Here is a 25518-nt window from a genome sequence, read left to right on the forward strand (position 1 = left end):
GTTGTGAAGGTGGGACCAACAGGATTTAGTGATGGATTGAATATGTGGGCTGAATGACAGAGAGGAGTCAAAATGACGCCATGGTTATGGGAACAGGAAGGATAGTGGTGCTGTCTACAGAGAGAGAAAAATCAGGGGGAGGATAGGGTTTGCTTGGGAAGATAAGGAGCTCTGTTTTGGACATGTGAAGTTGGAGGTGGTGAGTGGACATACACGTAGAGATGTCTTGAAGGCAGGAAGAAATGCGAGACTGAAGAGAGGGAGAGAGATCAGAGCTGGAGTTGTAGATTTGGGTATTATCCGCTTAGAGGTGCCATCTTGGGTATATAATGATATGCCTAATCTGTACATGTTTGATGAAGTGTGTAACCAATTTTTTTTTCTTGGTTGTCCAAAATTCCGGTGTCAGGAGTTGGGAATTTTTAACCTGGAGTTTATAATGGACCTGCCTAAATGGAATAGAATAGTGTCTAAATCATACCATAACTGAAAGATAATGAAGTCAGAAAACTGGGGACATTTTTGGCAAGTATTGTTGAAGCACGGTCTCAACTTCCTCATCCCCAGATAATGCCATCAAAGAGGCATGGGAGCCCCTTGGGAGTTAGAATACTTTTGTACTGTGTAGGAAAACTTTTTATTAAATATCTTCGTTAACTGTCCATCTCCGTCATGAAGTATTGTTGTCTCAAAGTGAAGCAGAAAAGGGTTGAGTGAAACCTGATTACTTCCTTAAAGTATAATTCTGTGTCTAATTTACATTTTTTTTTTGCTTCATTTACGATTTGGTGTGTCTTAAGATTCAGGACGTGTCACTAGACTTGAGTGCTGAAGTAGATTTGTGTATTGGCCATGCAAGTTCATTGCCATTTCGATAGCATATATTTGCCAATTCTATATCCCTAGCCCCAGGACACAGGTTGCTCTTATAATAATAATAATGATGATGATGATGATGGTATTTGTTAAGCGCTTACTATGTGCCAAGCACTGTTCTAAGCGCTGAGGTAGATACAAGGTAATAAGGTTGTCCCACGTGGGGCTCACAATCTTAATCCCCATTTTACAGACGAGTAACTGAGGCACAGAGAAGTTAAGTGACTTGTTCAAAGTCACACAGCTGATAAGTGGCAGAGCTGGGATTAGATCCCTCGACCTCTGACTCCCAAGCCCGTGCTCTTTCTACTAAGCCACACTGCTTTTCTAAAGTATCCATGGTCCTATTTCAGTCTTTGCCTTCCACGGGAAGCATGTTCAGAATTTCCATAAACCTGGCTTGGTTCCTATCTTAGTCACAGATTAGGAGTTTCAGACCTAGTTTTCTGGCTGTGAAAAATGTCAATAGTCAGTTGACATCTTCTTAATCATTGACAAAATTCACTGAAATCATCTGGCCACCTCTTGGCTAAGCCGAGGAGTACCTGGAAAAGTTGCCCATACATTTAGAGAATTTATTGTCTTTGGCACCTTGGCTGGGATAAAGAAGACTGAAAGGGCAGTTTGGGCATTGTTGTGGGTGGATTGGTTCTGCGGGAACTTTACTTCCAGTTACTAGATTGCTCTGGATATTGTATGTCGTGATTTGGCTGGAGCAAGCAGCTATCTGCTCAGAAGTCCCTTCAAGGCCCTACTGAGAGCTCACCTCCTCAGGAGGCCTACCCAGACTGAGCCCCCTCCTTTCTCTCCCCTTCCTCCCCCTCTCCATCCCCCCCGCCTTACCTCCTTCCCTTCCCCACAGCACCTGTATATATGTATATATGTTTGTATGGATTTATTACTCTATTTATTTTACTTGTACATATTTACTCTATTTTATTCTGTTAATATGTTTTGTTTTGTTGTCCGTCTCCCCCTTCTAGACTGTAAGCCCACTGTTGGGTAGGGACCGTTTCTATATGTTGCCAACTTGTACTTCCCAAGCGCTTAGTACAGTGCTCTGCACACAGTAAGCGCTTAATAAATACAATTGAATGAATGAATGAAAGTCTAAGAAGTTGAAATGGTCAGAACATCCCACTATCACAAGATCAGGTGACTCATAAAATACCACTGTTTGTTTCTTTGCTTTCTTCCTTTGGTTTGAGGGGAAAATAGAAGATGAGAAGCAGTGGGGATCTATGGAAAGAGCACGGCACTGGGAGTCAGAGGACCTGGATTCTAATGCCGGTTCTGCCACGTGTCTTCTGTGTGATCTTGGGCAAGTCACTTCTCCGTGCCCCAGTTACCTCATGTCTAAAATGGGGATTAAGACTGTGAACCCCCTGTGGGACAGGGATTGGGTCCAACCTAATTAGCTTGTAACTACCTCAACATCTAGTACAGTTCCTGGCACATAGTAAGCACTTAGCATGTACCATTAGAACAAAATGGTGATTATGACCAGTAACTGCTTGTATGTGCTCCCATAGCTGAAGGCTACCATTGTGGCACTTTCCTGGGATTTGTGTGAATTCCTCATGGGCCATTGGAGGACTACGTGAGAAGCAGCTTGGCTCAGTGGAAAGAGCACGGGCTTGGGAATCATCATCATCATCATCATCATCAATCGCATTTATTGAGCGCTTACTATGTGCAGAGCACTGTACTAAGCGCTTGGGAAGTACAAATTGGCAACATATAGAGACAGTCCCTACCCAACAGTGGGCTCACAGTCTAAAAGGGGGGTTTTGGTTATCAGAGGTTATGGGTTCTAATCCTAACTCTGCCACTTATCAGCTGTGTGACTTGGGGCAAGTCACTTCACTTCTCTGGGCCTCAGTTCCCTCATCTGTAAAATGGGGATTAAGACTGTGAGCCCCATGTGGGACAACCTGATTACCTTGTATCTCCCCGAGTGCTTAGAACGGTGCTTGGCACATAGTAAGTGCTTAACAAATAACAACATTATTATTATTAATATTATGCACCTGTTTGGTCAAATTGACGTCAATGAACCTTGCAGAAAAATAGAGAAGGGCAGATTCATCACTAAGAGCTTAGGTCTTTGGGTAAATCAGGTGTTTTGAGACAAATCACTATTTGAAAGCCAAGTGAATGTTATCTGGAGATGCCTGAGGAGTCCATTCTGGGATCAGATCTAAGACGTGGCCCTCTTGATGAATTTTCTTCCCCTCATATGGGGCTTTCGATCTCATTTTTGGAACATTCGTGTGCTACAATGGTCAGTCCCTTTTCCGGGAGCCTGTTATTCTCCTGGCACAATGTTCTGACATTTCAAGGAGTCAGCGAAATTACCTGAGCATCTAGCATGTCCTGGTGGGTAGAGCAAGGACTTGGGAGTCAGAAGGAGCTGGGTTCTAGTCCCGGCTCCACCACTTGTTTGCTCGGTGACCTTGCATAAGTTACTTAGCTTCTTTGTGCCTCAGTTACCTCATCTGTAAAATGGGGATTAAGACTCTGAGCCCCATGTGGGAACGGGACTGTGTCCAACCTGATTAGCTTCAAACCTTCCCAAGGTGGCTCAATAATTGTGGTATCTATTAAGTGCTTACAATGAGCTAAGCACTGGGGTAGGTACAAAATAAATATGTGAGACACAGCCCCTGTCCCATATGGGGCTCAGAGTCTATGTGCTCTGCACACAGTAAGCGCTCAATAAATACTATTGAATGAATGAATGAACAGATATTTAATTCCCATTTTAAGGAGGAGGAAACTGAAGAGTGAACTGACTTGCCCAAGATCGCAAAGCAGGCAAGTAGATTAGAACCTTAGACCTCAAACTCCCAGTTCTGTGATTTTTCCTCTAGGCCACATTTACCTAGTGGGATTATGAACCAAACCAGACCCCTGGCCTAGTGGAACTGTAACCTGGACCTTAGTAGGATGGCCAGAACCAAATTTTCCCATGGAATCCTTGGTTCAGGTGACGTTCCAGGTTTCCCAGGGGATCCCTAGGTTGTTTTGATTCCAGCCTGAACTCAGATTCAGGCAAGGTCCCACTGGGCCCCAAACCAGAGGAAAGGAGCCTGTGAGATTAAAGTTTGTCCACACTTTTGTTCCTTCTATCCATGACAGTACCGCGAGGTCTAGGCCAATGATGGCCATCAGTTCCTATGGACTCTCCTACAGCGCCCTAAGAACACTATATGTGGCTCAACTTCTGGAAGAAATTCAAAAAATCCTACAGCAAAGAGCTATTGATCAGTGGTATTTTTTGAATCCTTATTGTGTGCAGAAGACAAGAGTTGGTAGACACATTACTTGCCCACCAGGAACTTACATTCACTCATTCATTCATTTATTCAATTGTATTTATTGAGCGCTTACTGTGTGCAGAGCACTGTACTAAGTGCTTGGGAAATACAAATTGGCAACATATAGAGATAATCCCTACCCAACAACGGGCTCACAGAAGAGAATGGGGGAAAGGAGGAGGAGAATGGGGGAGAGGAGAATAATGGGGAGAAGAGGATAGAGGAGAGAACAGGGGAGAGAGGGGAGAAGTGCGTGGAGGGAAAATCCCCCTTCCTCCACAAGGTCTCATCTTTCTCTCTTCCCTCTGCTACCTCTTCTTCAGACCCTACACCCTTTGAAACAAATCTTGAGTGGATTGGCTCTGCCTAATTACCCAGATGGGATTCACCAAGCATTGCATCAACACCATTCAATGATTGATTAATAGCTAAGCCCCCCCATAGCTAAATGATTTGGGAGGTTGGTAACAAAATTATTCCTCCAGGGCAGTTCCCCCCTACCCGCTTTCTAATTGTGTTATCCTCCATGGGAACCTGGTTAAACCAAAATAAACAAACTCTTTCCTCTCAATATTGTATTTAAATCAGCTAGCAATGGGGGTTTTTAGTTGCTAACCTCACCCTACCTCCTTTTTTACTGCACTGGGGTGAAATGCTCTTTAATAAATAACTCACCCAAGGTCATCTGGCAAAGTCCTGGAGGATTTTGAGGAACTTTGTCTCAGTCAATCAATAGTATTTATTGATTGCTTACTTTATGCAGAGCACTGTAGAGCAGGTAGAGAGCACTGATAATTTTCACTTTAAGTAGACTTCCTGGGCCGCAGAAGCCAGGAATTGAACAGGCCTCCTCCAAGTAAGAGGAGCTTTCATGAAGGAGATCCTCACATCCAAGAGAAGCAGCATGGCATAGTGGATAGAGCACTGGTGTGGGAATCAGAAAGTTGCGGGTTCTAATCCTGTCTCTGCTGCTTGTCTGCTTTGTGACTTTGGGCAAGTCACTTCACTTCTCTGTGTCTCAGTTACCTCTTCTGTAAAATGGGGATTAAGACGGGTGAGCCCCCACGTGGGACAACCTGATCACCTTATAATAATAATAATGATGGTGGTTTATTAAGCACTTACTATGTGCAAAGCACTATTCCAAGTGCTGGGGAGGTTACAAGGTGATCAGGTTGTTGGGGGGGGGGTCACAGTCTTAATCCCCATTTTACAGATGAGGTAACTGAGGCCCAGAGAAGTGAAGTGACTTGACCAAAGTCACCCAGATGACAATTGGTGGAGCTGGATTTGAACCCATGACCTCTGACTCCAAAGCCCGGGCTCTTTCCACTGAGCCACGCCGCTTCTCTACAGTGTGCTTATATAGATATAAGCGGTGCTTATATCTACCCTAGAGCTTAGAACAGTGCTTGGCACATAGTAAGCACTTAACAAATGCCATTATTATTAATAATAATAATAGAAGAATGCACTTCCACAACCTTGGAGGATCAGTCAGGCTTAACTCCCTTTTCAAGAGAGGTAGACTGAGAAATCCAGAAGAAACGGGGCAAACAGAAAATCAACAACAGCACTAGGATTTCTAGACAGTGAGCCCGTTGTTGGGTAGGGATTGTCTCTATTTGTTACTTAACTGTACTTTCCAAATGCTTAATACAGTGCTCTGCACACAATAAGTGCTCAATAGATAGGATTGAATGAATGACTTGGAACCCTGTGGGCAGAGCAATGTACTAAAAGTGCTTGGGGTGAATTCCTGCCCTCAAGGAACTTACATTCTAGTGGAGGAGTTTCTAGTCTAAGTCCTAGTGCCTTGTAACCTCATGAACCAACTGAGGCAGGTTTGTCAAGGGCTACAGTTTCCTTTCTTTGGCTGCAGGGAATTTAAGGCAGTGAGGATTTCCCAAAGGCATTTTTTTTTTGGCAGACTGCAACAGAATCTTTGATTAGTCATTCAACAATTTCTTGAAAGATGCATCAAAGACATGGAAAATGTCTTTTTTAACACCTCTTTGTTTCAGAAAAAGAGAACAAATTTCAATTACTTTTTTGGTTGCTTGGGCTTTTTATGTACTGCTATCTAGTCAACATAAACTTGCTTCTGTAAGATAAAGGTGACATTGCTTTATCTGCTCTGGATTTTCATTTGAGATTGTATTATTCTTTTCAGGCTATCAGGAGTGAGTAACAGAGAAGGCTCAGGAAAAACAGAATTCCTTGAACTAAAAGATAAGGCTCTATCCAGCAAGGTCATAGTCATTTGGATTCTAATATTGGAAGGAGAAGACATATCTCTTTAGGGCATCCCTAGTTCTGTCAGTGAATTTTGAGTCCTTCTGTTGTACTCATCCAAGCATCGAGTATAGTACTAGGCATTCAATACCAGTAAGCAGAAAAAGATCAGGAGAACTCTGGAGCCATAGTGGCCTTGGCAACTGGCCTCCTCCAAGAGTCCCAAGTGGCTGGAGAAGAGTGTCCTTGGGAAGAGAGAAAATGATGATGATGATGATGGTGTTTGTTAATGCTTACTGTGGGCCGAGCACTATTTTAAGTGCTGGGGTATGTACAAGGTAATCAGGTTGTCCCACGTGGGGCTCACAGTCTTAATCCACATTTTACAGATGAGATAAACAAGGCACAGAGAAGTTAAGTGACTTGCCTGAAGTCACACAACCGACAAGGGGCAGAGTCGGGATTAGAACCCGCGACTTTTGACTCCCAAGCCCGTGCTCTTTCCACTAAGTCACGCTTCTTAGCTTCGTGGGTGGGAGGGGGGGCAGCTTGGATGGCAAACTGACAGCAGGCTACGCTTGACCTTGCTGGCCAACGATGCTGAGGAGGCAGCTTTCCAGCACCTCTTTTCAAGTGTTTTTTTGCTTTTCTTTTGGGTTCTGGGGAAGCTATCTGCCGAACCAGAGTGCTGAGTTTATTGGGAGCCGAGCACCGTGCTGATTGTAGCAGAAGGGATTTGATGAGGGTGACTCTTGGGCAAATGTACACAAAAATGCAATGCAAATAGAAATATTTTAATCTTTTTCCTGTCAGAGATGCCAGGCGGATGGCCCCAGGCACAAGGATCCTGTGTGAGCCCTTGGGACACGGTCAGGACGGATGACTCCTGGGGAGAGACGTTTAGATATTTGTCTCCCTGGAGGAGTGGCCACCTTGTCTCACTCTTGGCCCTGCCCTGCAAAGGGGCAAGTGGGAGAGGCTGGGGGGTGGGGAGGGGCCCCTGCAGAATGAACTAAGAGACAGTGGTCTGGAGGATAGAGCAAGAGAGACATAATAATAATAATAATAATAGTATTTGTTAAGCGCTTACTTTGTGCAAAACACTGCTCTAAGCGCTGGGGAGGTTACAAGGTGATCAGATTGTCCCACGGGGGGCTCACTGCTTTTGAACCCCCATTTTACAGATGAGGTGACTGAGGCCCAGAGAAGTGAAGTGACTTGCCCAAAGTCACACAGCTGACAGTTGGCGGAGCCGGGATTTGAGCCCATGACCTTTGACTCCAAAGCCCGAGCTCTTTCCACTGAGCCCCACTGCTTCTCAGAAGGAACTTCATTCATTCATTCACTCATTCATTCATTCAATTGTATTTACTTACTGTCAGCAGAGCACAGTACTAAGTGCTTGGGAAAATACAGTATAACAACAAACAGACACATTCCCTGCCCTCAGAGAGCTGACTGTCTAGAGAGATTCTAATCTCTGCCTCTCCACTTGCCTGCCTGTGTGAGCTAGGGCAAGTCACTTCATTTCTCTGTGCCTCAGTTTCCACATCTGCAAACTGGAGATTGAGACTGTGCGCTCCATGTGGGACAGGGACTGTGTCCAACCCGATTTGCTGGTATCCACTCCAGTGCTTACTACAGTACACTTAACAAATAGCACTTAGAACAGTGCTTTGCACATAGTAAGCACTGAATAAATGCCATCATTATTAAATACCATTATTATTATTATTATCTGTTAGCTGGGGATTAAGACCTAATGATCTTGTATCTACCCCAGCATTTAGTTCAATGCTTGGCACATACTAAGCACTTAACAAATGCCGTATTAAAAAAAAGTGGGTGAAGGGGAAAAATTTATTGCCCAGGGAGGAGCGAGATGGGGAGCAATCCTTGAAACAGAAATGGAGAGACAGAAAAAGAGAGGGAAAGAGGCGGGGAGAGAGAGAGAGAGGGAGAGAGAGGGAGGGAGGGAGAGAGAGAGAGAGAGAGAGAGAGAGAGAGAAGAATGAAAGAAAACTGATGATAGTGAGAGAAGAAACTGAGGAAGGGAAAGGTGAGATAAAGATATGTTTTGTTTTGTTGTCTGTCTCCCCCTTCTAGACTGTGAGCCCGTTGTTGGGTAGGGACCATCTCTATATGTTGCTAACTTGTACTTCCCAAGCGCTTAGTACAGTGCTCTGCACACAGTAAGCGCTCAATAAATACGATTGAATGAATAAAGGGTATCGGCTATGAGATACCAACCAAAGTGACAGGCAGGGAAATTCTTAGGTTTTCAGTAGATCATGGAAGGCTGCTGGGAACTGGGATTTTGGGTTATGGAGGTTGCTGGGAGTTTCCTGTAAATGCCCACAGCCTGCTGTGGCTGAGAAAGGGCAGGCAGACAACCTGCCATCTCCTCTCCACCTCAGAGGCCAGCAGCGAGAGCCCTCGTTCCACCCAATGCTGGCCGGTGGCTCGGATGAAGGCCCCTTGCAAAGCTCCTGGCTTCCTTCGAGAACAAGAGCTGGAGAAGCAGCGTGACCTAGGGAAAAGACGGCTGGCCTATGAGTCAAAGGACCTGGATTCTAATCCCAGTTCTGCCATTTGTCTGCTGTGTGACTTTGGGAAAGTCACTTCACTTCTCTGTGCCTCAATTCCCTCATCTGCAAAATGGGGATTCAATCTCTGTTCTCATTCCTACTTAGACTGTGAGCCCCATGTGGGACCTGCTTATCTTATATCTACCCTAATGTTTAGTACTGTGCTTAACACATAGTAACCTCTTCACCAATATTATTATTATTACTAGTCTTTTCTTTTGCTGTCAAGTCGTCTCCTATCCATAATGATGCCACGGACACCTCTCGCCCAGAATGCCCCAACTCCATCTGCAATCGTTCTGGTAGTGTATCCATAGAGTTTTCCTGGTAAAAATATGGAAGTGGTTTTCCATTGCCTCCTTCCATGGAGTAAACTAGAGTATCACCCTTGGATCTCTCCCATGCCGCAGCTGCCCAGCACAGTTGGGTTTAGCAGATTGCCTTCCTCTCGCTAGCCACTGCCCAAGCTAGAAATGGAATGGGTAGACCTCTGCTTGACTCTCCATCCTATAGTTGAGGCTGGTAGAGTACTGGAAACTCTCCAGGTGTGATCCTGAGAGGGGATCTCAGTGCTGAAAGGAAGGCAGAGCGAAGGCCCTCTCGTGCAAGTTTTGGAATAGGAAATAGAAAAGCAGCTCTTACTACTACTGCTACTAGTAATAGTAATAGTAATAATAATAATAATAATAATAATAATAATAATAATAATAATAATGGTAAGAGCTGCTTTCCTATTCCAAAACTCTCCCCAGAGAGCCTTCGTTCTGCTCTCTTTTCAGCAGTGAGATCCCTGGAGCAGCGAGCAGAAAGCCTGTGGCAAAAAGGTGGGGAGGGACGTGTAGTAGCGAGTAGGGAGTTGCCCTCATTCACATTCCAGCATTGTCCACAGCTCATATGTGGATTATCACAGGTCTTAGGGGTCTCCTTCAGTGCATTCTCTCCATTGCAGAGGGCTATCGACCAGTGAAAGTGTGGGACTGGAAAAGGCAGAGAAAAAACAGGTGGAGGAGATGGAACCAGGTAGTGAGATGTCAACATTCGTGCCCAGTTGGTCACTTCCAGGGTGTCGTTTCAGTACCTATAATTGACACCAATTTAGGAATTGGAGGCAGTATAGCTAAGGCCTCCTACCTCACCTCACTACTTTCTTACCTCAACCTAGCCCCCACACTTAGCTCCTCTAAAGTCAACCTACTCACTGTACCTCAGTCTCATCTATCTCGTGGTTCATTTCTCACCCATGTTCTGCCTCTGGCCTGGAATTCCCTCCCTCTTAATATCTGACAGACAATTGCTCTCCCCACCTTCAAATCCTTATTGAAGGCACCCCTTCTCCAAGAGGCCTTCCCTGACTAAGCCCTCAATTTTTCTCTTCTCACTCCCTTCTGTCTCTCTCTGACTTCTTCCCTTTTTTTGCTACCCACCCCAAGCCTCACAGCACTTATGTACCTATCCATAATTTATTTATTCATGTTAATGTCTGTCTTCTCCTCTAGACTGCAAGCTCATGGTGGGCAGGGAATGTGTCTGTTACATTGTTGTGCCGTGCTCTCCCAAGTGCTTAGTACATGGAAAAAGCACGGGCTTGGGAATCAGTGGACATGGGTTCTAATCCCACCTCTGCCACTTTTCTGCTGTGTGATCTTGGGCAAACCACTTAACTTCTCTGTGCCTCAGTTACCTCATCTGTAAAATGGGGATTAAGACTGTAAGTCCCATGTGGCACAACCTGATTACCTTGTATCTATCCCAGCGCTTAGGACAGTGCTTGGCACACAGTAAGCGCTTAACAAATACCATCATTATTGTTATTACTAGTAAGCTCTCAATAAATACTTGTTATATTTTTTAAGTGCTTACTATATGTCAAGCACTGGAGGTAGATGCACTCCCAGTGGCATTTATTCATTCAATCGTATTTATTGAGCGCTTACTGTGTGCAGAGCACTGTACTAAGTGCTTGGGAAGTACAAGTTGGCAACATATAGAGACGGTCCCTACACAACAGTGGGCTCACAGTCTTACTGTATACAGACCACTGTAATTACCTCTTGGGAGAATACAGTGTGACAGATTTGGTAGACATTTTCCCTACCCTCAACAAGCTTACAGACTAGAGGGGGATAATCAGATCACACCCAGCCCACCCCCCAACACAGCCTCCCCACCTCAGAGGGAGGGAAAATGGGATTTTCACCTCCATTTTACAGATGAGAAAACTGAGGCACAGAGCAGCTAAGTGACTTACCCAAGGTCACCCAGCAGGCAGGTGACATAGCTGGCACTAAAACCCAGGTCAATTGATTCCCTCTCCCATGCTTTTTCCCGGGCCACATGGCCACTGAAACAGATTCCACCGTTTTTTTAAGGATTTTAAAGGCAAATAACTAATTGGCCAGATGGCAAACATGGAAAATTACTGCCTTTACCGTCCTGTCAGAATAGAGGAATGATTTTATGGTTGGTTTTGGCTTTTCTTTCTTTTTTAATGTTTCCTTCCTCTTAAGTGTCTTAAGCATGAAGTCACTGTGATGGTGGAAGGAATTCCTGAAGCCGGGCGAGGGGAACGTGTGATGGTTCTCACTGCCTGTTTGTTTGGCTGGATTTCAGGTGGAGATTCAGGGATTGGCCACACACTGGTGAAACACCTGGATGAGTTGGGTTTCACAGTATTTGCTGGCGTTTTGAATGAAAAAGGACCCGGAGCAGAAGAACTCAGAAGGAGCTGCTCCGAGCGACTCACGGTTCTCCAGATGGATGTCACCGACTCTGCTCAGCTGAAGGAAGCTCACAGACGGGTTTTGGCAAAGGTGAAGGGCACAGGTAGGAAGCTAGCATCGCTCCGGTCAAGAGGCCGTTCACTTAGCATAGAATTCCTCAGATGGTAATCCCGGAAGGGTGTTGGAGAAGCGAGCAGAAAGGAGGGATGATTTGCAGGTTGGAAGTAAGCCGAGTCGGCAGCTAATCATCCGCATTCTCTTTACCCAGAAGGGAGGCAGTCAAGTCCCCAAGCTGAGGGGCACTCTGACCTGCTGGCACTCGAGACTAGGTATTCCCTTCTCTCAGTGGCCCCCACCACCTGGTCAGCTGGGCGACCGTCCCGATGCACCACCTGACCCCCCACCCTGTGACCGGAGCACCTTTCCAGCAGCTCTGACCTGTTCTTTCCCACTCCTGGTGCCCTGGTCAACTTCCTCTGGGCCGCTGGCCAGTCCGAGAGACCCAGGGTGTGGAGAGTACACTTATGCCCCTGGCCATGGGCTAAATGAGAGCCCCTCTTGGCTCTTCCTGGAGCTCACTCTTGTCTAGGGCTGACCTGGCTCGGAAGACCTGTCTCCCCAAACTCCACATTTGGAGCCCACCGTTTCCTTTTGAAGTCAGACCCACAAGAAATGGGCCGGATCGCCTCTTCTCCCAACCCCCGGGCTGGGCGTCTCCTCCCTATTAGCTCATCGATCTGCGGTCTTTTCTGGCTCAATCTGTCACTGAGAGTGAGCTGGACAAACAGAGGCATGGAGTTGAAATTGGGCCACTTGTTTGAAGGGGTAGAGAGGTCACAGGGCATTTTGCTGACCTGTTTTTGGTCAGTGGTCCGGTCTGTGTACACAAATGCACGCCAGAGGCAAGTTCCAGGAGTAAAAACCATCGTAGTTAACTTCTGGACCAACTAAGAATGTCATCTAAACCCACTGAATCTTTTCCTTCACATCTCCAGGACTGTGGGCGGTTGTCAACAATGCTGGGATAATTGGATTCCCAGGAGATGGTGAATTAACTTCCATGAATATTTACAGACAGTGCATGGATGTGAACTTCTTTGGAGCCGTAGAGGTCACAAAGACATTCTTACCTTTACTCCGGAAAGCCAAAGGGAGGCTTGTAAATATAAGCAGTATGGCAGGTGAGTGGCCTTGGAACTGGCAGATTATTCAACGCAAACACACGCAGACTCTCTTCACATGTCACTCATTTCTGCCTTTCCAAATGCATGGTGATGAAATTTTCCATTCGACAGAACAGCTTCAAGCTAAAGTTGGTGTTGTTTCAGTCCGGGCCTAAATTTACATCTCCACATTCATGGTGTGTCCCCTTTGGTAATCAGCAGGGATTCTGTTCTTAGCTTCACACATGCCCTTTAGCTTCAATACAGAGTGAAATGTGTGTAGGTTGAAATTTTTGAATCTGCATTTTATTTTGCATTGGGTGGGAACCTGCTTAACCCACTGAGCAACTTCCCAAGTTGGTAAGGAAGTTGGAGGGTTCTTTGAAAATGGGCTGTGCAAACTGGTGTTTGGTTTTTTTTTTAGGAAGCAAAAACCTTACTTTGGCATTAGAAGCAATAGGGTCTAATGAAGAGAGAGCACAGGACTGGGAGTCGAGAGACTTGGGCCCTATTCCCTGGCTTTTCCCCTTGACTTGGAGCAGTCACTTAACTTTTTTGTGCCTCAGTTTCCTCATTTATATCTATTCTCCTTTCCCCTTAGACCTTGAGTGCCACAAGTTACTGTGTTTGCCATTGAGTTGTCTTTAACCCAGCGCTTAGCACGGTGCTTGGCAGATAGTAATCGCTTGACCAATACCACAAGTTTTATCATTCTACTTATTAATTTTAATGATGTATTAATCTATCAATAATTTATTAACTGATCTTATTGATTAAGTTTTATTAATTTATTATTGTTTTAACAATAGTAATACTTTCAAAATCCAATTCTATTACCACTTATACGTCTCCGGTTTTGTGTCACTTCACGAACTGGAATCCAGGTTGTCCACACCTTTCCACGATTCTTATGCATCCCTGGACCTCAGCCGTTCCACACGAATGCCTCCGGTATTCACCCTGCCTGCAGCCAGCCATCTTGGAAAAAACCCCCAAAGAACTTTCTTCTTCGGATCCCAGGTCTTTTTCCCCCTCACCTGCCCCTCCATGGCTTTCCCCCCTTTGGGAAGCTGAGTGTCTGCAAACTCCGTGTCCTTCAGTCGGCAACACCTGCTGCCCCAGGCCGGTCCCCAAGCCTTTACTAAGCAACCATTCGATTTGGCCATGCAGCTCAGCTGACCACAGAGCCCAACTTGCTCTAATCTGGACCAGAACTGTGTAGATTCTTGGTCAGTCAAGTCATTGTTTTAGCCGTCACTACTGAATGCATATATCGGTTCGGTTGAAAGCTAAAATACTGTCAATCAATCGGTAGTTTTTATTGAGCGCATAATGTGTGCAGAACGTTGTACTAAGTGCTTGGGAGAGTGCACTAGAACAATAGAAACATTCCCTGCTCACAAGGAGCTGATGCTTTAGAAGGGAAGACAGACATTAAAATAAATTATGGATAGGTACACTGAGCTGTCCACGCTGTCACAAGATTTTTATGCAGCAATATTAGAAATCATTCAATCAGTGGTATTTATTTATTTTTTAACTGTATTTACTAAGCACTTATGTGCCAAGCACTGACCTAAGTGCTCGGGGTAAATACAAGATATTCATGTTGGACACAGTTCTCATCCCATATAGGCTCATAGTCTTAATCCCCATTTTACAGATGACGTAACTGAAGCTAAGTGACTCGCCCAAGTTCACACAGCAGACAAGTGGCAGATCCGGGATTAGAACCCAGGTCTTTCTAACTCCCAGGACCATGGTCTTGACACGAGGTCTTACTGCACACTGTACTAAGCCTTTGAAAAATAAGTAGGGTGTTAGTAGGTCTCAATTTGGCAAGGACAGTTGGGAACAGCTTCATGGTTTTTGGCATATCTTCCTAGGGCTTATGAGAACAGTAGTCATAGGGTAGGTGTTGGCACCTTTTTTGGCAGAAGAGGCAAATGAAATGAAAATTTTGAGCAATCGGCACACTGAACCAATCATACGACACACTTTAAAGTTGACTTGATTGGAACAATCTTACATTTTTCAGTGACTCGTTTCTCCTCAACCCCGTAGCTTGAAAGCCACATTATTTTTATGGCACTTACTATGTGTCAGACCCTATACTAAGTGCTGGGGGTGGAAACAAGCTAATCAGGTTGAACACAGTCCCTGTCCCACATGGAGTTCACAGTCTTAATCCCCATTTTATAGATGAGGTATCTGAGGCCCAGAGAACTTGGCCAAGGTGACACAACAGACAAGTGGTGGAAGCAGGATTAGGATCCAGATCCTTCTGTCTCCTAGGCCCGTGCTCGATGCACTAAAGCCACTTTTCTTCTCAAATAGTTGCAGGAAGAATCAAATAGGGGCCCCTCCCATAGACTGCAGACCCCTGCATCTACTCATAATATAGGGAAAGCAGCATGGTCTAATGGAAAGAGCACAGACTGTAATGCCGGTTCTGCCATTTGCTTGCTTGACTTTTCTGTGCCTCAGTTTCCTCATCCATAAAGTGGAAATTGAGCATCTACTTAGACTGTGAGCCTCACGTGAGACAGGGACTGTGTCTCATCTGATTGCATTGTATCTACTCCAGTCAATCAAACCATGACATCTGTTGAACATTGCGTGCAGAGCACTGTGCAGAACAAATAACAAGTCTTTAACAGAATATCACTATTATCATTTTCAGAGCAACTCCAGTCCTATATTCCTTGGTAGCCCTTTCCCCTTATACTCTGACTTCCCTCACACACAGTCTGAGTCGCAGTTTTTGGCTACCAAATTTATGGTTGCCCGAGTGCAATTGAACACCACTGAAAAAGTTTCTCTCTGGGAGGCTGTAGGTGGGCTCTGTAAACCGGATTACCCCTGCATTAGAACCCAAAACTCAAGGTGACATGCCGTTTTGAACTGCATCTTGCAGCCCATGTTCAGTGGCCAAGAAATATAGCTTCCAGGGTCAGTTTGAGTGGGTAGCGACCGGAGACCTGGGGGCAGAAGCAGGACATTATCATCTCCTGGAGGGGAGTGACCGTTGGTCTGGCTTCTGGGCTGGTCTCCCCTGAGTTTAGTACAGTACTACACACTCAGTAGGTGCTAACCCTAACCCTAATCCTAACCCTAATTCTCCCTTTAGAAAAAGGAGAAGGAGGAGGAGGTAGTGTGTACCTGTACTGCCACAGTTCTGCTTTATTCCCATAATGGATACCACAGTAATAATAATAATAATAGTAGTAGTAGTTTTAAGTGATTACTGTGGGCCAAACACTGTGGCAGATAAAGGATAATCTGATGGAATATAGTACGTCCCACATGGAGCTCACAGTCGAAGCAGGAAAGAGGACAGATATTTAATTCCCACTCTTCAGATGAGGAAACCGAGGTCCAGAGAAGTTAAGTGATTTACCCAACATCATACAGAAAGCAAATGGCGGAGCAGATCCTCTGAGTCCCAGGACTGCGTGTTTTTCACTAGGTCATACTGCAGGGCAACAAGGGGATTAGCCTTTAAAGACTGGATAAATAATAGAGTGAAAAACATTTCTCAGCTGAAAATAACATGAGTGCTCACCTTCCCTAAAACAAATACTGTAGCAACCCATTATCAGCGGGGCTGGAAGGTAAATATTTAACCTAGATTTCCTGCAATGAATTTGCAGATTCAGCAGTTGGGTGGATTAAGAAAATAATGTGTTATTGAATGTACAAAGAACAGACATTCCAGGGATTAAGGAGCTTCATAATCCTAGGAGGGAAGACCATTTTACCTCTTTAATTCCCCTGTCTCCCAGTCTCTCCACCTCGCCCAATCCTACTGCACTATTTCCTGGTGCAGAGTAATAAAATACGCTATCTTCATTGAAGTTGAACTAGATAAAATACCAGCAAGATAACATTTTAATGTGTTGGCTTCTTCTAGTTGGCTCACATTTCCAAAACGAGTACCTAATTTATGAAACACACATGTACCCAATGGCTCATGAGGAAATAAAAAAGCTGGTGAAATAAATGTCACAACTCGAAGTAGTTTCTTTTCATAGTTAATGAACAAAAAGGCTATGTTCCATTTTTTTTTGTTTGTTTTGGTGATGCAGTTTTGTCTGGCCGAATACTTCGTATTGAGGGCATGCAGAGCTTTCCCGGCCAGGGGATTAGGTACCTTGTGTTCCTCCCAGTTGACCTGGAAAAACCCATAGTGTTTTCAAGCAGTCATGGGGCATGCCACTGCCAGGTGTCCCATGGTGAAGGACATTCTATACCGTGCAAGACATTCTATATGGTGCAAAACTCCATGCATATGATCTCTTTCGATCCTTTTTTCAATCCATCTGTCACCTTTGTTTGGGGCCAGTTTTTGGCTACCAAACGTAGGGTTGCCCAAGCATAATTGAACGCCATTGAAAAAGCTTCTATCTGGGGATGGGGGGAGGCTGTAGGTGGTCTCTATAAACAGAGGTCCTTTCGGGGCTGGCGCTCAGCCCATCCGTCACCTCGATTTGGGGCCAGGTTTTCGGTCTACCCCACGCAGTTCGATCAATCCATCAGTGTATCTACTGAGCGCTTACTGTGTGCAGTGCACTGTACTATGACTTGAGAGGGTTCAATACAACAGAGTTGGTAGACACATTCCCTGCCTTCAACAAGCTACGGGGTAGAGACATGCTTACAGTCTAGAGGATCAGACGTGAATAAATCATCTCAAGAAATACCTAGGCCTCACGGAGACCCACCCCGAGTGGTTCATTCATCTTTGAGGGTGTGGAGAGGAGAAATAAGTCATAAGGGGCCATTACACATTTTATTACTTCCATTCACTCGCATGAATTTGGTAATTTTCACCCATAAATTTAGCTGACAGCTAAGGAGAGTGGAAAGTGCAAAGGCTGTTTAAAGCTGAGGTTTTGCAATGAGCAGTTCCAATGTGCCACTGAGCAGGTGCCAGAAACTCAGCTTCTGTTCCGGGTTTCTGCTGGGTTCTTTGATTCCATCACTAAGTCAATAGATATTTATGGCTGGGGTACGCGAGGCAGGTGTATTCTTTTCAAGGGGTTTTCTGATTGCAAATTGCCCCAAATCTTAACAACCAGCACTAAAGAAGACAAAATGGGGAGGAGGGTAACCCCTTTGGGGCCATATACCACCAGGTATCCTGCAGAGCCTGTGTCGGGAATAATGATTATTATAATAATAATAATAGTATTTATTAAACACTCACCACATACCAAGCACTGTGGTGGATGCAAACGACCAGGTCGGACACAGTCCCTGTCCCACAGTCTAAGTAGGAAGGGAAACAGGCATCAAATCCCCCTTTTACAGATGAGGAAAATGAGGCACTGAGAAGTGAAATGACTTGCCCAGTGTCATGCAGCAAGCAGGGGAAGCATGAGAAGCAGCATGGCTCAGTGGAAAGAGCCCGGGCTTTGGAGTCAGAGGTCATTGGTTCAAATCCCGGCTCTGCCACTTGTCAGCTGTGTGACTTTGGGCAAGTCACTTAACTTCTCTGGGCCTCAGTTCTCTAATCTGTAAAATGGGGATTAAGACTGTGAGCCCCCTGTGGGACAGCCTGATCACCTTGTAACCTCCCCAGTGCTTAGAACAGTGCTTTGCACATAGTAAGTGCTTAATAAATGCCATTATTATTATTATTATTATTATTATTATTATGGGGCAGCACTGCAGAGCGGGGACTAGAATCCAGGTCCTCTGACTCCGAGGCCCGGAGTCTCACTGGACTGCAATGAGGGGGCTGTTACAAAGGTGGAATCAGGATGCTCAAGGCTCTAGAGATTCGATCACGGGCTCCCCTCCGCTTCTGATGACCGTCCCCATCCCCCAATTGCTCTGTCCGTAACAACATTTCATCCTGAACCAGCCAGGAAAGGGGACTTTTCTCAGCCGCTGCACTGCCGCTGAAGCTATTCACCAGGAATTGCTGGGTGGAGAATCCAGGGCAGGCCAGTGGGAGGAGATGGGATGACTGGAGAGGAAAAGAAGTTAGAGGGAGTCCCAGGAGAGGATGGGTCTCATATTTTTAGGGGTCTCTGAAATCCTGGGGTAAGAGGATGGGCAATACGATTTAGCTAGGATGGATCTTGCCACTTAACTGCCACTTGGCTTCTCCTTGTTCTTGTTCTTGAGTAGAGAAGCAGTGTGGCTCAGTGGAAAGAGCACGGGCCTGGGCGATAGAGGACCTGCATTCTAATCCTGGGACTGTGTCTGATCTGAATGTATTGTATCTACTCCAGTCCTTGCCCCAAAGTAAGCACTTGACAAACACCTTCATCATTATTATTTTTACTATTATCCTGCTCGATCTCTGCTGAAGCACTTTTCACTTCTGGTAATGTAGTTATTATCTGAGCTGGGATGAGGGCGGCTGCCCTTGATTCTTCTTCAGCAGTTATGGGAGAAGGAAAGGTCCTGGGATAGTTCAGGTGCACAGACTGCTTTTTCCTGAGTTTCCCAGATAATGAAGGCAGGTCTTGGGCCTGAATTATCCAGACCGATTGCCTGTGCTGCTGCCCGAATTCCCTGGACGACAACCACTTTTTGCTTCCTTTGGTCCTCAATGGACTGGGTGTATATAGAGCTGAGCTCCTTAACGATCTATGACCTTCTCTCCTCCACGCCCAGAAGGGTACATTTTTTCATTCTTCTGGGCTCAGAGGGAATCGATCACTTGATCAATTGCATTTACTGAGCATTTACATTGTGCAGAGCACTGAACTAAGTGCTCAGGAGAGCACAGTACAAAAAGCCACACAAGAAACAGAACTTCCCATCTTTCCATCCAAACCCTGTCCTCCCTGTCTTTTCCATCAGTGTAGACAACACCACTATCCTTCCTGTCATCCAAGTCTGTAATTTTGGCATTATCCTTGACTCATCTCCCTCATTCAACCCACATATTAATTCTGTGACTAGATCCGGTCAATTCTACGTTGATAACATTGTTAAAATCTGCCCTCCTTCTTCATCCCAACTGCCGCTATGCTGATCCGAGCCTTTACCCTGTCCCACCTTGGCTCCTGCATCAGCCTCCTCGCTGACCTCCCTGCTTCCTCCTGTTTCTTCCCACTCCAGTTCTCATTTTACTTTACTGCTGGATCATTTTGCTAAAAAACGTCCAATCCATGGCACCCCACTTCTCAAGAACCTCCAGTAGTTGCCCATCAACCCGCATCCAACAAAAACTCCTTACCACTGGTTTTAAAGCAATCAATCAGCCAGCTCACTCCTCCCGCAGCTTGCAGATTTCTTTCTACAGTCAAGCCTGCACACTTCATTCCTCTAACGTCAACCTGGCCACTGTACCTCCATTTTGTCTGACTCACTGCTGACCGCTTGCCCACCTCTTCCCTCTGGCTTGGAACTCCCTCCCCCTTCATCAGTCAACCGATTAGTCATTGGTACTCATTAAGCACTTACCGTTTGCAGGACACGGGGCTAAGCGCTTGGGAGAGTACAATACAACAGAGTTGGACAGACACATTCCCTGCCCACAAGGAGCTTGTACTCTGGATGGGGAGACAGACATGAATATAAACGAATACATAATGGATATATTCACAAATAATGTGGGCTGAGGGTGGGATGGATATCAAAGCCTCAAAGGGTAAAGATCCAATTGCATAAGTGAAGCGGAAGGGAGAGAGAGTTGGAGAAAGAGGCCTTAACTGGAGAAGGCCTCTTTGAAGAGATGTGACTTAAATAAGGCTTCATTCATTCATTCATTCATTCATTCAATCATATTTATTGAGCTCTTACTGGGTGTAGAGCACTGTGCTAAGCACTTGGGAAGTATAAGTCGGCAACATAAAGGTGGTGGCAGTGGTGGTGGTCCATCATATGTGGAGGGGAAGGGAGTTCCAGGGCAGAGGGAGAGGCAGAGGGAGAACGTAAGAGGTGTGTTGGCAGGGAGACAGACGAAATAGAGGCTCAGCGAAGCCAGCTGGCATTGGAGGAGTGAAGTGGGCGGACAGTAGGAAATAATGAGGTAAAGTAGGAGGGTGTGAACTGCTTGAGTACTTTTAGGTTCGCCTGCCAAGCCTTGTTAAAATCACGTCTCCTCCAAGAGGTCTTTTCCAACTAAGCCCTCATCTCCCCTAAGTCCTCTTCTTTCTCTTTCCCCTACGCACTTGGATCTGTCACCTTTCAGCACTTCATATTCACCCAACCCTCTCGCCCTGGCACTTGAGGACATACCTGTAACATCTGTCTTATATTAATGTGTAAAATTAATATATAAACAAATTTATATATATATAAATAAAATAATAAATATATTATATATTAATAGGAGGTCTTCCCAGACTGAGCCCCCACTTCCTCTCCCCCGTCTCCCCCTCCCTATCGCCCCGCCTTACCTCCTTCCCCTCCCTCCAGCACCTCTATATATGTATATATGTTTGTATGTATTTATTACTCGATTTATTTTATTTGTACATATTTATTCTATTTATTTTATTTTGTTAACATGTTTTGTTTTGTTCTCTGTCTCCCCCTTCTAGACTGTGAGCCCACTGTTGGGTAGGGACCACTGTTACCAACTTGTACTTCCCAAGCGCTTAGAACAGTGCTCTGCACACAGTAAGTGCTCAATAAATATGATGGAATTAATGTCCGTCTCCCATTCTAGACCGTAAGATCCTTTTATGCGGAGAATATGTTTACCCAATCTGTTGTATTGTACTTTCCTAAGCACTTCATTCCTTCATTCATTCAATTGTATTTATTGAGTGCTTACTGTGTGCAGAGCACTGCACTAAGCGCTTGGGAAGTACAAGTTGGCAACATATAGAGACGGTCCCTACCCAACAGTGGGCTCACAGTCTAGAAATCCAGAGCTCTACACAGGTTTAATTGTTCAATACCTACCATTGATTGACTGATTGAAGTAAGTTAAATGATAACTATTATCAAATTGAGGTTATTATTTTTTGGACATTATCTTTCCAGTTGGCCAATGGGTAAACAGGGGCAGAGAGTTTGAAGAGCTTGCCAAATCCCTCAGGGGGAGCTCAGCCATCGTTCGGAGTTCTAAGGTGCCCATTCAGGGTCCCACCTCTTTCGGCGAGTAGCTGCCATTCTCTGGAGAGACACCATCCTTGCCCTCTCACTCATATTTTCATCCTGCAAAACCTCCCCAAACCAACCTTGCGGCTTAAATAAATATTTCCTCTGCTGATATTCTTCCCTGATGATTTTCCCTGCCACCCAGATATATGACTGGAGTCCCATCCTTTGCCATCACCCTGGAGTACAAATCGTGCAACCTGCACTTAAAAGCAAATAAAGACCAGTTGTCCCACTTTCATATTAGCCACTGCTGTTTTAAAACTCTTTTTCAGGGACATATGATTCCCCTGGATTCAGCTTGGTCACCTTCTCTCAGTGCTCTAGTCTTTCTGGTTTTTAGGGTTTTTTAAAATATAGTATTTGTCAAGTGCTTACTATGTGCCAGACACTGTACTAAGCACTTAAGTAGTAGATAACAAGCTACTCAGGTTGAACACAATCCATGTCCCACTTGGGGCTCACAGTCTTAATCCCCATTTTACAGATGAGGAGACTGAAGTGCAGGAAGTGAAGTGACTTGCCCAAGGTCACCCAGCAGACAAGTGGCGGAGTTGGGATTAGAACCCAGTTCCTTCAGATTGACAGGTCCGTGCTCTATCCACTAGGCAATGCTGCTTCTCAAATGGTAGCGATGGAACTGTGCTGTCTCAGCCGAAGGGGAGGTTCAACTCTCTCATGTTTATATCGCTCCTGCAGGAAGCAGCCCCTTGCCAAATTTCTCCGCATATGGCTCGTCGAAGGCTGCTCTGACCATGTTTTCGGGCGTAACAAGACTGGAGCTTTCCAGATGGGGGGTAAAGGTAACTTTAATTCAACCAGGAGGCTTCAGAACAAGTAAGTGGAGAACACTTGGGCAAATCAAAGTTGTCTCATTTGGTCTGTGGGTTACAGTATGAGAGACAGGTTCCCCCTTAGGTATCAGTGGGTCACACCAGCACCGAGCCCTTTATTTCTTCAGATAAAGTCTCCAGAAGGCCCAACCCTAACACGTGCATTTTTCCCTGGAGCATCAAGGACCGGAGGGCAAAATCGATCAGGGAGGAGCTTTAACTAGGAAAGGAATGAAGTAATGCATTATGCCCTTTCCCTGCCCCCTCCCCGACTCCCACTCTAAGGGCAAGCTTTGCGGCTTGAGAAGCAGCATAGCTTAGTGGAAAGAGCATGGGCTTGGGGGTCAGAGGTTGTGGGTTCTAGTCCCGACTCTGCCACTTATCAGCTTTGTGACTTTGGGCAAGTCACTTAACTTCTCTGTGCCTCAGTTACTTCATCTGGAAAATGGGGATTAAAACTGTGACCCCTACATGGGACAACTTGATTGCCTTGTATCTATCCCAGTGCTTGGCACATAGTAAGTGCTTAACAAATGCCGTCATCATTATTATTATTATTATCCAGCCAACCCGGGGTCTTTAACTGGGAGATCTGCCCCGGCCCCAGACCCATTTAGCAATTAAGTAATGAGTCCAAAGCGTAGCCAGTCATCAGTCACGGGCTGTGGCCATTTACGTTCATTTGTTTAAATGGATGGTTTTGATGTTGGGTCCCAGACAGTCCCTTCTTGTGGTTTTGCTAACTGTGAGGAGTGTGGCGTTGCAGATATCCAAGGCTCACCGGACCAGTGGGAGGCACAAGAAAAGGATCTCCTGGAGAACCTCCAAGAAGATGTCAAGGAAGACTATGGCAAAGACTATATTCAAGCCCTGAAAAGTGTTCTAAAATCCATGAGCAAGTCCTCCAGTACCGATCTCTCGCCAGTGGTCTTTGCTGTTCTCCATGCCATCCTGTCCAAGCATTCTCTTGCCTTATACACTCCGGGGACAAAATCTTATCTGACCCTCTGTCTTTCTTCTTTCTTCCCCATCTGGGTTTCTGATGCCTTTTTTAAGAAACTCTTCAGCCTCAGAATACTGCCCAAAGCTTTACAAAAACCTGATCCTCCAAATAAAAAACTTTAGGCGAGGATCGGCTCCCAAAGAGACCGATCAGGGATTCAGAACATTTATTTTAATCAAATGGAAGTTGCTATGAAAATGAGTTTTTTTGCACCTTTGCTCCTTATTGATGGCTCGGGGTCGATTTAAGCTCAGGAGAGGTGGGCTGGTAGAGTTACGTGACGGAACCAGACTCCAAGAGGAACCTGAATGGAACCTCCTTTCTTGCAGAGATTAAGTTTGACCTTGGTCAGGTGGACACCTATGAGAGAGATTTCCCATTAGGTTGTATTAGCGCTGCTCTCCTCCCCTGTACCCTCAAAATGGTTAAGATCAAAAAGATATCAATCAGTGGTATTTACTGAGTGCTTAACTGTGTGCCAAGAAGTGTGCTAGATACTTGGAAGAGTATAGTCCAGTAGATTTGGTGGACCCAAGCTTTGCCCGCAAGGAACTTATAGTCTAGAATACTTTTCAAGAACCATGAAAAAGGTCTTGGCAGTCGGCTCTCAGTTTAGTGTGGAGGGTCTGTCAATGGACCGTCCGTTAATGCCCTCCTAATCAATCAGTCAGTTAGTTAATCGTATTTATTGAGTGCTTAGTGTGTGCAGGACACTGTACTGAGCGCTTGGGAGAGTACAACACAACAATATGACAGATACATTTCCTGCTCTGACTAGAACAGTTTAAAGTCTGCTCTGAGGACTGCTCCTCTCCTGAGAAACAGGAGATCTGTCTTTACTAGGGTCTCTTCTATAACTGGTTGGAAGGGTCCCTCTGGGAAAAGGAACTCTTGGCCCAGGCTCTGCTTTCGTCTTTGATGTCTGTGTGTTGATGATGGATTTATGCTTGGACTCAGCTCAGGTCGGATCAGTCGGAAAGGTAGTTTAGACGCAGTTCCAAATGCACTGACTTGGAGATCGCGAAGAATGGATTCTCAGCCCAGTGCTTCCTCTGCCTCACCTTGGAAAAGTCACTGAACTCTCTTGATCGTCTCATCTGTGAAATGGAAATGCTCAGTCTTACCGCTTTCTTCACAAGTATTTGCAAAGGCTGAGTGAAACTACAGTCCTTAGAGATCCAGACAAAAAGGGTGCAGCGTAAACAAGCATGGCAGGGAATGGAGTGTCGGCCTGTGGGAGAGGCCCCAAATGCTTTCCAAACGAAGTAGTAATCACTGTTGTAGTAGTAGTAGTACTTCTAGACTGTGAGCCCGCTGTTGGGTAGGGACCGTCTCTATATGTTGCCAACTTGTACTTCCCAAGCGCTTAGTACAGTGCTCTGCACACAGTAAGTGCTCAATAAATATGATTGAATGAATGAATGAATAGTACTACTAAAGGCAATGCCCTATACTAAATGTTTGGGACAGTTCAACAGAAACATGAGGAGGGTGTCATGGAAAAATCATGGGCTTGGGATTCAGAGTAACCCAGTAGTCTAATCCAGGCTATACTACTAGTCTGCTGTGATTTTGGGCAAGTTATTTAACTTTTTTGGGCCTCAGTTACCTCAACTGTATTCTTTTCTCCCTCCTACTTAGTCTGTGAGGTTCATGTGGAACCTAATTATGTTGAATTTCTGCCAGAGTTTAGTAATAATAATAATAA

The 25518-nt window shown here is 45.3% G+C and overlaps 1 protein-coding gene and 1 non-coding gene across 2 annotated transcripts in view; one reads left to right on the plus strand and one right to left on the minus strand.

Moving 5' to 3' along the window:
- Positions 1-25153, plus strand: part of HSD17B2 (hydroxysteroid 17-beta dehydrogenase 2) — a 30179-nt gene extending 5026 nt beyond the window's left edge. The window contains exons 2-5 of the mRNA XM_038753800.1: positions 11630-11842; positions 12735-12920; positions 22674-22811; positions 23574-25153. Of these exons, the coding sequence (XP_038609728.1) occupies positions 11630-11842; positions 12735-12920; positions 22674-22811; positions 23574-23932 (896 nt within the window). The 3' untranslated portion in view covers positions 23933-25153. The remainder of the gene's footprint in view (positions 1-11629; positions 11843-12734; positions 12921-22673; positions 22812-23573) is intronic.
- LOC119935362 lies at positions 9445-9582 on the minus strand. Its single transcript, XR_005453247.1, has one exon. It is a non-coding gene; the product is annotated as a small nucleolar RNA SNORA7 (small nucleolar RNA).
- Positions 25154-25518: the final 365 nt, after the last annotated feature.

Source organism: Tachyglossus aculeatus, chromosome 11 (assembly GCF_015852505.1).
Source record: "Tachyglossus aculeatus isolate mTacAcu1 chromosome 11, mTacAcu1.pri, whole genome shotgun sequence".
Taxonomy (NCBI): Eukaryota; Metazoa; Chordata; class Mammalia; order Monotremata; family Tachyglossidae; genus Tachyglossus; species Tachyglossus aculeatus.